We start from the raw sequence: 15292 nt of genomic DNA on the forward strand, positions 1-15292 counted from the left end.
CCGCAACGGGAGAGGCCCGCGTACCGCAAAAAAAAAAAAATGGAAAAGACAGAAAAGAACAGAAAATAATATTTCCAGGGAAGGGAACGGGGCTGGGCTTTGAGGTTCTTCCAGAGGGTTCTAAGCTGGGGGCACTGCGGCCAGCCTTGGGCTTCATAAAGGACCGTCTGTGGAGACAGGGCAGGATGGTGGTCGGGGCCGCTCACCAAGGCCTCCCTCAAGTAGGGGGGATATTGCGGGGACAGGCCTTCTAGAAGCCCATCATCTCAATTCAAGGGATTATCTTCTCCATTTTACTGATGCGGAAACCGAGGCTCAGGGAGGTGGCCCTTGCCCTGGAAAGGGGGAGGGGGAGGGGGGGCGCCCCTGGCCTGGGCTGTCCCACGGCTGAGCTTGCCTTGCCTGCCCCGCACGCCAGAGGAGGTGCAGTGGCCGACCTGCAGCGGCCGAGTCAGAAGGAGCCTTGGAGGACGCCCCCACCCCAGGGGTCCATGGGGTGACTGCGGTGGGAACAGCTGGAAAGCTGACAGCCACCCAGCTGGCCAGGCCCAGGATGAGCCCAGGCCTTTCCAGCCCGGCGTGGGGTTACCCCACTGTGGTGGGGTGTTAGCCCAGGGGACGCTTGGTGACAAGTGGATGCTGTCCTCCCTCGCAGGGACCTAGCCCCCAAGGACCGGAATGGTGCATCTGACCCCTTTGTCCGAGTGCGCTACAACGGCCAGATGCAGGAGACCTCGGTGAGAAGGCTGGGGGACCGGGAGGGGGCAGGGGGGTTTTCACCATCACCTGGGAGGTCAGGTTGGGCCTGCAGTCTTACAGAGGAGGCTCAGAAAAGTGAGGCCACCTCTCCAAGAGTGCACAGTGGGTCCAAGCCCTTCTGGTGCCAGCTCCTGTGGCCTCAGCCGCCTTTCACTCCTGGCCCAGATGGGCCGAGACAGCCCACCTGAGGTTAATCTGCAAAGTCCAACAGCTGCCCACGCGACTTTTCTCACCTCTGGGGAACAGCCAGGGTGGTGAGCTCAGTCCTGGCGGGGAGGGTATCGAGACCTGGGTTCTCAGTGCAACCTGCTACCATTTTGCTGTGTGGCCTTGGGAAAGTGCCTTACCCACTCTGGGCCTCAATTTCGCCACTTGAGAACCGAGTAGGGGTTTGGACAGGAAGTTTTTACCTCTGCTATTTCGGGGCCTCTGCCCGGACCGAGGAGAGGAAGCTGCATCAGGACCCCTGCGGGGAACGTGTGGTGTGGGGGGGTCTATCCTTGGCTGGGCCTGGGGAGCCGCATGGCATCAGCCCCGCCCCCGCTGACCCCTTTCTGGGCAGATCGTGAAGAAGTCACGCTACCCACGCTGGAACGAGACGTTTGAATTCGAGCTGGAAGAGGGGGCGGCGGAGGTGCTGTGCGTGGAGGCCTGGGACTGGGACCTTGTCAGCCGCAATGACTTCCTGGGCAAAGTGAGCACCCTGCCCCTTCAGGCCACACCCGCCCAGCCTCCCTCCTGGCCATCCTGTCCGGCCATCCCCAGGAGGCCCAGGACTCCCCAGAGCCAGCCACTGGTGCTCAGGGACCCTCGGAAGGTACCCCCTCTTAAAAGAACAGTAGTTGGCAAGGAAGAGACCTGAGGATCCCAGCCCCAGGATGCCCACCGACCCATAACGCCTCTGCCCCACCCCCAGGTGGTGTTCAATGTCCAGAGACTCCGGGCGGCCCAGCAGGAGGAGGGCTGGTTCCGGCTGCAGCCCGACCAGTCCAAGAGTCGACGAGAAGAGTGAGTGCCTGTGGCTCGGTGGCGGCAGGGTCGGCAGGGCTGGCGGGCTCTGTGCCCCGGGAGGCAGAGCACTGGCGCCAGCAGGGAGACAGGTGTGCTGGTCAGGGGTGGGTGATGCCGCCCCAGGTTTTTGCGGCCCTCGCCCACCAGGCCAGCAGCCTTCTCCATCTGGCCGGATCCCGCCTCTTCCCGCTTTCTCACAGTCCCGGACTCAGCCCTGCCCTCAGAGCTCCAAGGCAATACACGTCTCCTGCGTTCTGTCTTCTGGCATATTCTAGAACAAGCCTTCAGATACTTTCCCTTTAAGGGTTTCTCTGCAGACCTTAGCCCAGTGTTCAAGTCCCCAGAGCTCTGAGGCAGTGTCCCTAGCCATAGCTCCTGCCAATTTTTCAGGAATAGGACTACCAGATAAAATACAGGATATTCAGTAAAACTGAATTTCAGATAAACCTTGAATAATTTTTTAGCGTATGTCCATCCAATATCTGAGACAAACTTCTATTAAAAATACTCAATTTATCTGAGTGTCTTGTATTTTTATTTTGGTAAATCTGGCAGCCCTATCAAGGGAGCCCTCTGGCCTCTTTACCCACTACTTAGCCTGGAAGTGGAGGACCAGCAGTGTCCGCCTGCCCCCTCGGATGCTTCAGCTCTGTCTCTCCACAGGAGGCCCCAGACTCCCCCATCCCCGCCCTCAGCAGGGCAGGGGCTGGGCACACGCCTGTGTCCAGCTCCAAGGCATTTCCACAGAACCAGCCGCGGCAGACTTGATGGCTTCTAGAAGCCACGTGTCACTTAGCCGTGCTGTGCTACGGGCAGCGGGGGGCCATAGAGACTGTCAAGCCTTGGTCATCAGCCTCCCCTAGAAGGGTCAGAGCAAGGGAGCTTGGTTAAGGTCTGATGTGGCAAGGTGCTTACCCTGTTTGAGCCTCAGGTTCCCCTGGCAGGTTGTTTTGAAGCTTGGGGATTTGATTTGCTTCCAGTGTAAAATATATACATGCGGGAGCTATTCTCTGGGAGTTGACAGGCTCAAGGCTGGGGAGTCCACGTGGGTGAAGCCTGGAGTCCATAGGTGTATAGAGGTGGCGGGGAGCCAGGCCTTGAAGACGGATGGAGTTCCCCTGAGGATGGAGGCAGGAAAAGCTTTCCAAACAGAGGGAACAGCCTGGGCAAAAAATGGGAGGGGAGGCAGTGCAGGGAACCAAGGTGGAGGGCACGCGCGGAGAGACCGCAGGGAGAACGGAGGCAGTGGGGAAGGGGGCACGGCCCCGGGCAGCCTGGGTCCCTGGTGGAGAGGTCACAGGCTGCCCGTTCCAGGGGCAACCTGGGCTCCTTGCAGCTGGAGGTGCGGCTTCGGGATGAGATGGTGCTGCCCTCCGGCTGCTACCAGCCCCTGGTGCAGCTGCTCTGCCGTGAGGTGAAGATGGGCACCCAGGTGAGGGGGCCCCTGGGGGAAGGTGGGAGGGTCCAGGGACAGTAGGTGTGTCCTCCCTGTCCTTCTAAACCCACTCTGAAGAGCAGAGACCTGAGTTGTCAGGATGGTAAGAAACCAGCCAGTGCCCAGGGCCCCTCCATCCCTTGGGAAAGTGCCCCCCCTTCCCCATGGTCCTCTGCGGTCCTCAGAGTGAAGGGTTTGGCTTCCCCTGTGCGTCCTGCAGCCGCACCTCTCCTTGCTGCCTCCCGCAGAGCCCAGGGCAGCTGATCCTACTCATCGAGGAGACGACAAGCACAGAATGCCGCCAGGACGTGGCCACCACCCTGCTCAAGCTCTTCCTGGGGCAGGGACTGGCCAAAGACTTCCTGGACCTGCTCTTTCAGCTGGAGCTGGGTCGCACCAGTGAGGCCTGGGAGGGAGTGGCCCGTCTGGGGGCATGGTGGGGGACCAGAGCCCAGGACTCCAGGGATGCTGGGAGGAGAGAAACCTCAAAGTCCTCCTGTAGGAGGCTGATGGGTCCGATTAAGGAGGGAGAAGGGTCAGATTAGGAGGCAGTGGTGGGGTGCTGGGTTGGGAGGTGGCCAGGAGGCTCTTTACTGAGCATCCAGCACAGAGCCCCCAGCCCCAAGGTCCTCCATCCTCCTCCCCAAAGCCTTGTCCCTCTGCCAATCCCCTACCCATGGGGACCTCTGCTCGTAGGTGAGGCCAACACCCTGTTTCGAAGCAATTCTCTGGCCTCCAAGTCCATGGAGTCTTTTCTGAAGGTGAGTTTGCATAGTATATTGTCTTTGTTTTATAGATGAGGAGACTGAGGTTCAGAGAGGCTAAGAGACAGAGTTGAAACTTAAACTTGACTCTTCTGTCTCCCGTCCAGGGCCCTTTAAGGATAAGAATTTCATTCACTCATTCACTCATTCATTCATTCATGTAGCTGCAGTTTGTTGAGCCGCCTTCCCCTGTGTGCCTGGCTCTATCCTGGGTGGATAGATGCCCGAGGTGGCTGGGAGGCCAGCTGCGAGGAAGATGGCGGGCAGCAGGAGGTGGGAGATGGGACCAATGCGGCTCGCGGTGGCCCCCAGGTGGCTGGAATGCGGTATCTGCACGATGTCCTGGGCCCCATCATTGACAGGGTGTTTGAGGAGAAGAAGTACGTGGAGCTGGACCCCAGCAAGGTGGAGGTCAAGGATGTAGGGTGAGGCCAGGGGTGACCCCTGAAGGCGCGGTGGGCGGGGGGCGCTGGGGGTCAGGCCCTTTCTTCAAGTGTGTGTTTAAGTGCTCTTTCTGCCTGGTCTACCTTTCGTCTGCACTGCCCACCTGGGCGTGGTCTCTGTGTCCCTGTCTTGGCTGATGTCTTTCTACGCCTGTGTCTCCGGGTGCCCCTGTCCGAGTCATGAGTGCAAGCGATGACCTCGACCTTTCTGCGGGTCCGCCCCGGGCTCGCTCAGGTGCTCCGGGTTGCACCGCCCGCAGACCAAAGCTGAGGTGCTGGAGCAGAGCGCGCAGACGCTGCGCGCCCACTTGGGGGCGCTGCTGAGCTCGCTCAGTCGCTCGGATCGCGCATGCCCTGCCGTGGTCCGCGCCACCTTCCGCCAGCTCTTCCGGCGCGTGCGCGAGCGCTTCCCCAGCGCCCAGGACGAGGTGCGCCCCCTGCCGGTGGGGCTGGGCGGAGGGGAGAAAGTGGGGGGAAAAGAAGTGGTGGAGCCCCAAGATGTGGTAGGAGGGGCCTATTGGTTAGAAGCCGAGGGCGGGGCCGGGGCCGGGGGTGGGAAGTTGATGCAGAGAGGTGGCGACAGCGCCAAAGGGAAAGGGGCCGTCAGAGCCCAGGCTTAGGGGAGTCCAGCCCCCAACGCTCGCTCACTCCTCCAGAACGTGCCCTTCATCGCCGTCACCAGTTTCCTGTGCCTGCGCTTCATCTCTCCTGCCATCATGGCGCCCAAGCTCTTCCACCTGCGGGAGCGGCACGCGGACGCCCGCACCAGCCGCACCCTGCTCCTGCTGGCCAAGGTCCGGGGCTGTGGACGCTGGCGGGAGGTGCCCAGCTGGCTGCTGAATAGGGGTCCTTGCCTGGACTGCCGTGTGTTCCCCATTGGCTCCAGGAAACCCTTGTGGCAGGCCACCGGTACCCTGTGACACCGCACTTCACAGTTTATAGAGCTTTCTCATGGTCACCCAGTCTCATGGATAAGGGAACAGGTCCACAGCAGGAGGTCGCTCAAGGCCTCACAGCCTGTCAGGGGTCCACTCACTCCCAGACTGCACTTATGTGTTTGGCACCAGGTTGGGGCCAGGGTACCCAGTGGAGCAGAATCTGTTGTTAAATCTGCAGAGGAAGGTCACTAGGTTGGGCCCAAGTAGTCTCAGCTGTAAGTCCCCGAAAGGTCTCAAGCTATGATCGTTCACCCCTGACCCCCAGTGGGGATAGAGTAGGCCCGTGAGCAGAGCCTGTGCCATCTCAACCTCCATGTCTACAGTGGGAGTAGTACAGACTGGGTGGGGGTGGGGGGAGCGGCAGTGGCCCGGCCTCTGACCCAGCAGAGCCTGGCCTTTCTTGCTGTCAACCCCCAGGCGGTCCAGAATGTGGGCAACATGGACACACCAGCTTCCAGGGCTAAGGAGGCTTGGATGGAACCGCTGCAGCCCACGGTGCGCCAGGGCGTGGCCCAGCTGAAGGACTTCATCACCAAGTTGGTAGACATCCAGGAGAAAGAGGGTGAGCGCTTCCCGGTGCGGCCCCGCCCTCACCCGCCGATCACGTTTGCCCCGCCCCCGTCCCATGGCCTCGCCCCCTTCAGTGCCTCTCGCAGCTCCACCCACAACCTGCTGTTGAAGTTTGCTCCGCCTCCGGCCCCGCCCTCGGCCCGCCCCTCCTTCCCCTCCAGGGCGCTCACTTGTCGCCTTCCCTCCCTGGCCTACAGAGCTGGACCTGCAGCGGGCCCAGAGCTTGCAGGCGCCACCGATGAAGGAGGGGCCACTCTTCATACACAGGACCAAGGGCAAGGGCCCCCTCATGTCCTCCTCCTTTAAGAAGCTCCACTTCTCCCTCACCACGGAGGCCCTCAGCTTTGCCAAGACGCCCAGCTCCAAGGTGGGTGAGGAAGGATGAGGGCAAGTAGGGCTCTGAGGGGTTATAACTCCCTGGAGGCACCTATCGCTGCCTCGGAGCCCATCCCAGGGTCCACCGGGATCAGAGAAGAAAGCCAGACAGATGCAGTCTCCTGGTGTCAGCCACAAGGTCACTTAAGACCCATGAGAAAGAAGGTCCCCTGTTCAGGGGGTCCTGGTGTGGGCAGCGGCTGCAGTGTCTAGCCCTGACTTCTAGGTCAGGTGCATGAGGAAGATGGGGCACTGGGAGCTCAGGGAAGCAGAGAGGGGCCGAGAGGCATCCTGGGTTCCTGCCCTGTGCACCTAGGGGAAGTGTGTCAGCCTCTCTGAGCCTTGGTGTCTTGGCCTGTGAATTGGAGATAATGGTCCCTACTTACCAGGTTGTTGAGAATTAGATGAGATGAGCTCTCTAAGGGTCCAGAGCCTGGCACAGAGCAGGATCTAGACCAATGGTATTACTGAAGACTCTATGTCCCCTGGGCTGGCCTCTCCTGAGCACTTTACTCCCAAAAAGGGCTGAGCACATACCTCCTGAATGGACCTGTTGACCGCCTAGCAGGGCCAACCTAACCCCCAGTCAGCCAGGATCTGGGGGATGGTCTCCAGGGATGCCCAACCAGCCCTGTGCGGTTTGGGGTGGGGGCAGAGGGAGTGAAGGAGCTCAGGTGACCCCTCAACCCAGGCCTCCCACTTTCCAGCTTCTTTCACTCTGGGCAGCTGCCCGGCCTTCAGGTCCCCTGGGCAAAGCCTGGCTACCCACCCTGCCCTGGGCCCCTTTCCGCTCCTTGGCATGGAGCTGTGCCATCCTCTGGGCACCCCCGTGTATCCCCCTGTGCAGCACCGCCCACACCACTGCCTCCTTTCTGCCTCTTCTCCAGCAGACACCCCAGTACGCGCAGCATATCCTCCTCTGGGCTGTCCCTTCTATCCTTTGGGAAGCCCCACCCAGAGACGGCTCAGACATGGGTCCTCAGGGCTCCCCTCCAGGTTTCCCCACTCCTCCCAAGAGATGGCACTGCCCCTCTCTGCTTGTCCCTGAGGCCAGCAGGGGTGGTGAGCTTGGATGCCTGAGGGCCGTGGGGACTGGTCATTCGGATGCTGAAGGGCCCTGGTGAGTTCCAGAAACAAGGAGAACAGCGTCTGGGCACTGGCAGCGTAGATTCAGCTTTAGCAGGTTGGGAGTCCCTCAGGGTCATGGATGTTTTAGGCCCAGAGCTTCTGTCTGTCCCATTTGTATCTCATCAAATTCGATGACGGCAGGAGTGGGTCAGGGTCCGGCAGGTGGGATGTGACTTTTAGGGCCTGCGAGAACAAAGGTGAGTTGGGAAAATAACTGCAAAGGCACAGGGCCTGGTCCACAGCAGGCAGTGCTTTCCAGCCCCGGAAAGCTGGGTTTCCTGGCACTTTGCTAAAGCTCAGACCTCCCAGGACTGCTGGGAGCCCACAGAGGCCAGGCACATCTGTCTGCACTCTGTCCTGGCTGAGGTCACTCTCAGAGTAGGCTCCTGGGAGGGTAGGCACTCTGGATCGCCAACACCAACCCCTGATGCTGCAGAAGGGGAGACTGAGGCCCAGAGATAGGAAGTGGAGTGACGCTGGCTAGGACCCTGAGCCTCCTTGCCCCTGTTCCCCGTCTCCCGCAGAAAAGCACCCTCGTCAAGCTCGCCCACATCCGGGCAGCAGAAAAGGTGGAAGAGGAGAGCTTCGGCAGCTCCCGGGTCATGCAGGTCATCTACACGGACGACGCGGGCGGGCTCCAGACCGCCTACCTGCAGTGCAAGGTGTGCGCCATGCCGAGGGGGCACCTGCAAATAGGGGTACTGTGGGAGAATGCCTGGGTGGGCTGGAATGAGGGTCGAGTGAGCCTCCCATCCCTTGTTGGCCGCATCAGGCACAGCAGGGGTGTGAAATCTGACCCGAGTGCGGCTGTGTGTCTCCTGGGGTCTGGGTGCCTGGGAGGCCGTGCCCGTGTGTCTGCGTGGCCCTGCTCTGGCACCCACGCGTAGGTCTGGGCGTGGTCCGGTGCGTGGACTGGTGTGTCCCCATGTCTTGAAGCTTCACATTGTGCATGTTTTTGGAAACTGTATTTCCAAGTATCTGAGTTGCTGCTTGTGTGTTTCTGTGTGTGTGTGTGTGTGTGTGTGTGTGTATCTACACATAACAGTCACACACTTATGCGAGTGTGTGGCTCTGGGTGCACACTGTCAAGTCCCTTTCTCCTCTGTTCATGTATTAACCCATTCATTCACTCATTCATTCATTCATTCATCTAAAAAATATTTATTGAGCACCTTCTGGGTTCCAGGCACTATTCTAAGTGGTGGGGTTACAGCAGCAGACAAAACAGCATCCTTGCCCTCATGGAGCTTCCATCCCAGGGGAGAAGATGGACCCATAAATAAATATTTAAAATGTCAAACGGGAACCATTGGAGACTGAGAGAGACGGGGAGGGGACAGAGTGCGGGTGTAGCAGGAGCGGTGCTCAGGGAGGGCCTCTGATAGGCAGCACCTGAGCAGGGACATTGAGCAAGGAGGAAGGTGAAGTGGGAGGGGGCGTGCTTTGTTCCCCTGAGTGACTGTCCTGGGCTCAGGGGTGGGAGGTCACAGACCTATCCCACGGGCCCCACCTCTAAGGACTCCCTGTTGGGTCAGAGTCTAGAGCCACAGGGAAAAAATGGTGACAGCAGAGCCACCACATATAGTTGGCAGGTTGTGGACTGCCCAAGGGCATGGCCAAGGGGGCCAGTGGTGGCTGAAATCCAGCCCACGCTCTGCTCACCAAGCCATGTGCCGGGTGCGGGCTGCATCCGTCTGGAGAAAGGGCAGCCTTTCCTAATTCACCCAAAGCTGCCAAGCGGGCTAGCAGGGACTGTGTAGTCCTGAGAGATAGGGCAGCTTCAAGGATGGAGAGCTTCCCGGAGGAGGTGATCTCTCATCAGTGCCCACCCTGCATGCCCCCTGTAGTGTGTGAACGAGCTGAACCAGTGGCTGTCTGCACTGCGGAAGGTCAGCATCAACAACACCGGCCTGCTAGGCTCCTACCACCCTGGAGTCTTCCGTGGGGACAAGTGGAGCTGCTGCCACCAGAGGGACAAGACAGGTGGGATGGAGGCCAGGGCCCCATGCGTCTGTCCCCGACAGGCCCCTGGAGCCCCGCCTCGCTGGCCTGGCGGGGAGCTACCTGGGCACCTGTGGGCACTCACCTGAGGCCAACCAGGCCCCGCAGGTGCTCTGGGCAGAAAGGGTCCTGTGACCAGGTGGTTTGGGAAATGCCACTTGATGTGTGTGATGCATGTGGGAACCTCAGAGGCCCTGGACGAGGCCTGAAAACGAGTTAGAATCCCATATCTGACGCCATTTAGCCCAGCACTTCCCAGGTTCCTTTGCCAGGGACCACTTTTCTGGCCTAGTGAACGAGCTTCTTGCAGAACCAGTGTTCCAAGGAACACGCTTTAGGAATTCCTTGCTAATGAGGGCTGAAGACAGCCCCATAATTTGCATATTTCCATACGGGCAGCCCAATACTGGAGCTGTGAGTTGGGGGCACCCTGGGCCTTGGGCACTGGAGGGATGGCAGAAAGAAGCTTCTCCTAGAACTTTCAGTGATGATGGAAATGGTGTGTATCTGTACTGTCCAATACTGTGCATGTGCCAGCCCTGAACATGTGGTTATTGAGCACTTGTGACGTAGCTAGTGCAGCCGAGGAACTGAGTTTTGAATTTATTTTAATTTCAATTAATTTTAATATGAATGGCCTCATGTGGCTAGTGGCTACCCTCTTGGACAGTAAAGTTCTAGAATGCTCAAGATCTTCCTTCTTTATCCCTACCTGCTTTACAAAACTTTTTTTTTTTTTTTTTTTTTTTGCGGTATGTGGGCCTCTCACTGTTGTGGCCTCTCCCATTGTGGAGCACAGGCTCCGGACGAGCAGGCTCAACGGCCATGGCTCACGGGCCCAGCCGCTCCACGGCATGTGGGATCTTCCCAGACCGGGGCACGAACCCGTATCCCCTGCATCGGCAGGCGGACTCTCAACCACTGCGCCACCAGGGAAGCCCTACAAAACTTTTTTTTTAATAAATTTATTTACTTTTGGCTGCGTCGGATCTTCGTTGCCGCACGCAGGCTTTCTCTAGCTGCGGCGAGCTCTTTGTTGCGTTGCTCGGGCTTCTTACTATGGTGGCTCCTCTTGTCATGGAGCACAGGCTCTAGGTGCGCGGGCTTCAGTAGTTGTGGCACATGGGCTCAGTAGTTGTGGCACACAGGCTTCGTTGCCCCACAGCATGTGGGATCTTCCCGGACCAGGGCTCGAACCCATGTCCCCTGCATTGGCAGGCGGATTCTTAACCACTGTGCCACCAGGGAAGTCCCCTTTACGTTACAAAATTCTTGCTCCCCAGTCACAGAGGAGACTCAGTACTTGGAGCCCCTGGCCTGCAGGCCAGGCTGACTCTTGAGCCCGGTGGGGTCCAGGCCCTCAGAAGCTGGCCCACCTGCTGTAGCCCAGCCCTGGCTCTGAGTTTGAGCAGTGGCAGCTTGTCACGAGGGCGTCCCTGGCTGGTTGGCCTGACCTGCAGCCTCTGGCTGTAACCTTGTGACAGTAACCCTTGTCGTTGGTGCAGTGGGGCTCCCCAGGGCGCTACGAGGCAGGGCTGGGCAGCCGTATTTTGCAGAGCAGGAAACCGAGGCTTAGCAAATGCAGGTGTCTCTGCCAAGGTTGTGAAGCGGCACGTGGCAGGGCCGGCTCATTCCAAGGCACAAAATCCCGCTCCCCTCACCATGATCTTACAGTTCCAGGCTGCTCCCTGCTTCCTTCCAGGCAGGAATCTTCCCGAAAGTGGTCCAGCTCCCTAAGTTGTATTCTGCACAACTCCCACGTCCTGCAGTCACGGCTCAGGAGCTGAACCCGAGAGAGATGAGGGGCTGCCCCCTGGAAGTGTAGGGAGCCACAGGCAGGCCCCGGGCCAGACTTCCCGGCTGTGCCCCCAGCCCAGCTCAGCCCTGGGGGCCCCTGAGTGCGTCCCTTGTCCTCTCTAGGCCTCGGTTTCCCCATTTGCATTCCAGGAAGTTGGACATAAGCGCTCACAGTGCCTGCCTGTAACTCTGTCTTCTCTCTGCCCCCAGATCTGGGTTGCAACAAGACGCGGTCCCGGGTGACCCTGCAGGAGTGGAATGACCCTCTCGACCATGACCTGGAGGCTCAGCTCATCTACCGGCACCTGCTGGGTGTAGAGGCCACACTACGGTGAGGAGGCCTGTGCAGGGGCAGCGAGTCCCATGCAGCAGAGCCTGGGAAGCCCCGGGGGATGTGCCAGGCGGGGGCTGGAGCCGGGATTCGGGCTCAGGGCCCCTCTGCAGTGGCTGGTCTCTTCCCTCGTAATCAGGCTCTGCACCTTCCTGCCTGTGGCAGCCACACCTGGGAGGGCACCTGGATCTCTGCAGCATGAGGCTGGCTCATTTTAGGATGAAGGTCCCAAGGGCTGTGGAAGCCCAGGGTCAGGCTATAGCTGCTCCGTGCACCCCAGCTGACCCGGCCACCTCATCTGCCCAGCCCTCCCTTGGTGCCCTCGGAGTACCAGGATTGCCCTCAGCCAACTCGTTTAATTCAGTGGTTCTCAGCCCTGGCTCCAGCTTAGAAAACACAGAACGCTTTTTAAAAACAGGATGCCTGGGCCCTACCCCACTGACTCAGAATCTCTGGTGGGGGGGTTCAGCATGGGGATATTTTAAAGCACTCCATCGCTTCCTAAGAGCACTGATTCCCTGGGTCTGTTCGAAAGGGGGCAGTTTTCTCTCCCACACCCCTGCCTCCGGGGCCTGGAGGGGTGCTGGGCACCCTCCTTGCCTCCTCACCAACTCTCCTAGGGTTTGTCTCCTGTGGCTGCTGTAGCGCATTACCATACGCTTGGTGGCTTAAACAACACAGGTTTATTCTCTTCCAGTAAAAGTGGAAGAAACACTCGAGCAGAGGGGTAAAGGGATCAGACGACCCTCTAGGGCCTGGAAGGCAACTGAGGAGGAGGAGTTTGATCTGTTTTATCCAAAATAGATCAGGGAGATGGTCAAAGTGCTGAGCCAGCAGAGTTCCTAAATAAGGAGCTTCAAGCACAGGGTCCGCGAGGCTGCCCACCATCCCTCCGTGTAAGCGCACAGGATTGTACCTGAGTGACCCGGGGACCTTTGGTGAACCCCGGGTAGGAGCCATGCTTAAAATGTCCCTGTCTCCTGTTCCCATAAGAATGAAACTCATTCCGTGGCCAGGTAACACGAGGGGATTTTCAGGCCCCGCTTGAATCTCTCCCCAAGGGCCCTCTGAAATGGAAGTGACACTGTTCAAGCTTGGTTTCCGAAGTGCCTTCCGTTGATCCACCTTTGCCGAGGTGGAGGATGGCGGGGGGAGCGGGAGTCGACCAGGGGCCGAGACCTGGGTCCACACTTCTTCCTGTACATCGAAGCAGCCCCCTGCCCCCAGGAGCCCCCTCCAGCTCAGGAGGCCCAGCCTGGGTCACCCAGCGTTCTGGGCGAGGGCACCAGAAGCCCTCACATCCTGTGCTCACCCACAGGGAGAAGCACCGACAGCGGGGTGCGGGCCCAGAGGCGGGCCCTGTGCTCACGGGCCCCGGAGCAGGTAGGTGCTTCCCACCTGAGCCCCCTTTCAGGGATGGTGGGTGGGGCCTCCCTCCCAGGGGCCCTCTGGCCTTCCGGACAGGTGCGACCCTGCCTGCTCTGCCCTGCCCTCATCCCGCATCTGCCTCCAGCCCCCGAGGACCCACTGGCCCAGCTGCTCCAGGTACTGCAGGACCTCCGGGAGGCCCATAGGTCCAACCCAGCTGGCTCCCCACCCTTGGAGCCCAGCCGCATCCTGGAGCTGCAGACGTGAGGCCACCACACACAACGCTCTGAGCCCCGCCAGGTGCTGGGAGACCCCCGTGCACTCTCAGCTTTTCACCTCAGTCCCTCTCATTGGCGTGCACGGCCTGGGTCTCTCCTGGGCTGAGTGAGCTGGGGGAGCCAGGGTCCCAGGGGGTCCGGAAATCCAGAGCTGATATGGCTTTGGCCCGTCGTCACCCAGCTGACATCTCCAGGGGACTTCGGGGGTTCCTGCTCCTCTGTGAGGCCTGGCTGCTCCCCGCCAGCCCCACAGCCATCGCTGCCACTAGCCCAGACTCCCCAGGGTCCCTCCTCTCCTGCCCAGGGTGGACCCAGCCAGAAACCCCCCCTAGGGTGGTCCACACCCAGATGGACTGATGCTTCTTGGACCCAGAGAGGCAGGAGGGAACACGGGGCCCAGGAGATCAGGCCTGGACCTCAGCACCCCCTTTGCTCCTGGCCACCACCACCACCACCCCTGCTCCCCTCATGGCCACAGCTGTGCTCCCCGGGAGAGCATCGCGATGCTCTGTTGCCAACAATAAACCTGCTGTGACTGTGGAGGCTCTGGGATCTCGTGATGGGGGTCAGCTGCTGGTGGGGGTGGCCAAGCACCGGGCCGCCAGCACAGTCTCTGTGCATCCCCACTGCCCCTTCTCTGTTTCACCCCGTCCTGGGGACTTGCTTTCTCCTCCCACCTGCTGTCCCTGCCACACCCCTGGGTCCCACTCATTGGTCTCCCACAGGCTACAGAGCCTGATGTGTCTCACCAGCTGGCCCCTCCTGGCAGCCCCCAACTGGCCCTTCCTCCAAGTGTCCTGAAGACTGCAAGTGGGGGCAGGTTCAGAACCTCAAACCACATGGCCTGGCCCTGGCGGTGGCCCTTATGCCAACCGCCTCGTCGCAAGCAAGGCTTCCTCTGGTCATCACCTCCCCACTCTCCTCTGAGCCCATCCCTAGGTACACAGTAACTTTCAACATAGTTAACAAAACGGACGGGACAGGGTCTTCCAGCACGTTCTTAAAACTCTCATTCAACCAAGCTCAGAGCCTCACCTGTGGATCCCAGATCTGGGACAGTCCCAAGGGCCCAGGTCACAGGCAGGACACTTGACCCAGCTGACTAGCCGGAGTCTGGGGCAGGACCATCTGGGCAGGCTGCATGCTGGATTCTTTGAGGGATAGAATAGAAAAGCAAAGGGGGCTGCAGATGCAGGGGGCTGCCCCGCTCCCCTATACCCTATGGCTTTGGGGGCCCTATCGACCTTTTCTCCTGGTCACAGCCTTGACAGCCCGCCCACCCAATCTCTTGGATGTTCATCACTTCTTGGTCGTGATGCTACCGTCCTGTGGGCCTCATGAGCCTCTTCACAGGGCTAGGCATCCCCTCACCCTTCCTGGCCCAGGGCTCAGGTCCAGGGTGACTGAGCCGGCTCCCCGCCCCGCCGCCCCCATCACCGACCGCTGCTTCTCTGGCTCCTTCCTTAGGGCCTCACACCAGTCCTCCTGCCTGTTGGATCTTCTTGGGTTTCAAGGACCTCATGGTCAGGAAGTATGGACCCTGGGTCTCCTGACCCCCAAGGCAGGGAGGGAAGGGGAAAGAGAGGTGTACACTTGGGTGTGCACTTAACAGGGGCTGCAGCAAGTAGAACTGTGGATTTTAACTGCACCCACTGGCAGCACCCACCACCCTTTCCTCCAGTGGATCTCGATGTGGGCACAGCCACTGCAGCCAGAGGGGCATTCAAATGAGTAAGTCCCTGGCTCCGCCCCCCACCTCTCCCGTGGGTACCAACACCCTCAGGTTCTCCTCGCAGGTTCCGGGCAGAGCTACCTACAACCCAGGATGTGCCATTCCTTTTGGAAGCCACCTGGGAAAAAGAGAGGGGCAGAAGAGACTCCTGCCTCTGCCCTCAGTACAGGCAGGTACCGGAGGCCACCCCCCACCTGCCCAGGGATTCCACACCACCACTCCCCCGGGATCGCCAGGCCTGTTATTCATCCGGGACTGGGGCAGATGCCCCAGTTGTCTTGAGGGTCTGATTGGGCCCTCAGAGGCCTACAGCCCAGGGGGCTGGCGTTCAGTACAGGGCAGGCACCCCGGGAAGCCCTGAG

The 15292-nt window shown here is 59.9% G+C and overlaps 1 protein-coding gene across 2 annotated transcripts in view; it reads left to right on the plus strand.

Moving 5' to 3' along the window:
• RASA4B (RAS p21 protein activator 4B) overlaps positions 1–13187 on the plus strand; it is a 23295-nt gene extending 10108 nt beyond the window's left edge. The window contains exons 6-21 of one of the 2 annotated variants that reach the window (XM_007468810.1): positions 656–737; positions 1322–1453; positions 1676–1767; positions 3085–3202; positions 3454–3604; positions 3902–3966; positions 4282–4394; positions 4648–4840; positions 5069–5206; positions 5768–5912; positions 6118–6287; positions 7948–8085; positions 9271–9406; positions 11432–11552; positions 12871–12935; positions 13066–13187. In XM_007468810.1, the coding sequence (XP_007468872.1) occupies positions 656–737; positions 1322–1453; positions 1676–1767; positions 3085–3202; positions 3454–3604; positions 3902–3966; positions 4282–4394; positions 4648–4840; positions 5069–5206; positions 5768–5912; positions 6118–6287; positions 7948–8085; positions 9271–9406; positions 11432–11552; positions 12871–12935; positions 13066–13187 (1981 nt within the window). The remainder of the gene's footprint in view (positions 1–655; positions 738–1321; positions 1454–1675; positions 1768–3084; positions 3203–3453; positions 3605–3901; positions 3967–4281; positions 4395–4647; positions 4841–5068; positions 5207–5767; positions 5913–6117; positions 6288–7947; positions 8086–9270; positions 9407–11431; positions 11553–12870; positions 12936–13065) is intronic. The other variant, XM_007468811.1, reaches the window with a different exon arrangement.
• Positions 13188–15292: the final 2105 nt, after the last annotated feature.

Source organism: Lipotes vexillifer, unplaced genomic scaffold, assembly GCF_000442215.2.
Source record: "Lipotes vexillifer unplaced genomic scaffold, Lipotes_vexillifer_v1.1 scaffold12, whole genome shotgun sequence".
NCBI classification, from domain to species: domain Eukaryota; kingdom Metazoa; phylum Chordata; class Mammalia; order Artiodactyla; family Lipotidae; genus Lipotes; species Lipotes vexillifer.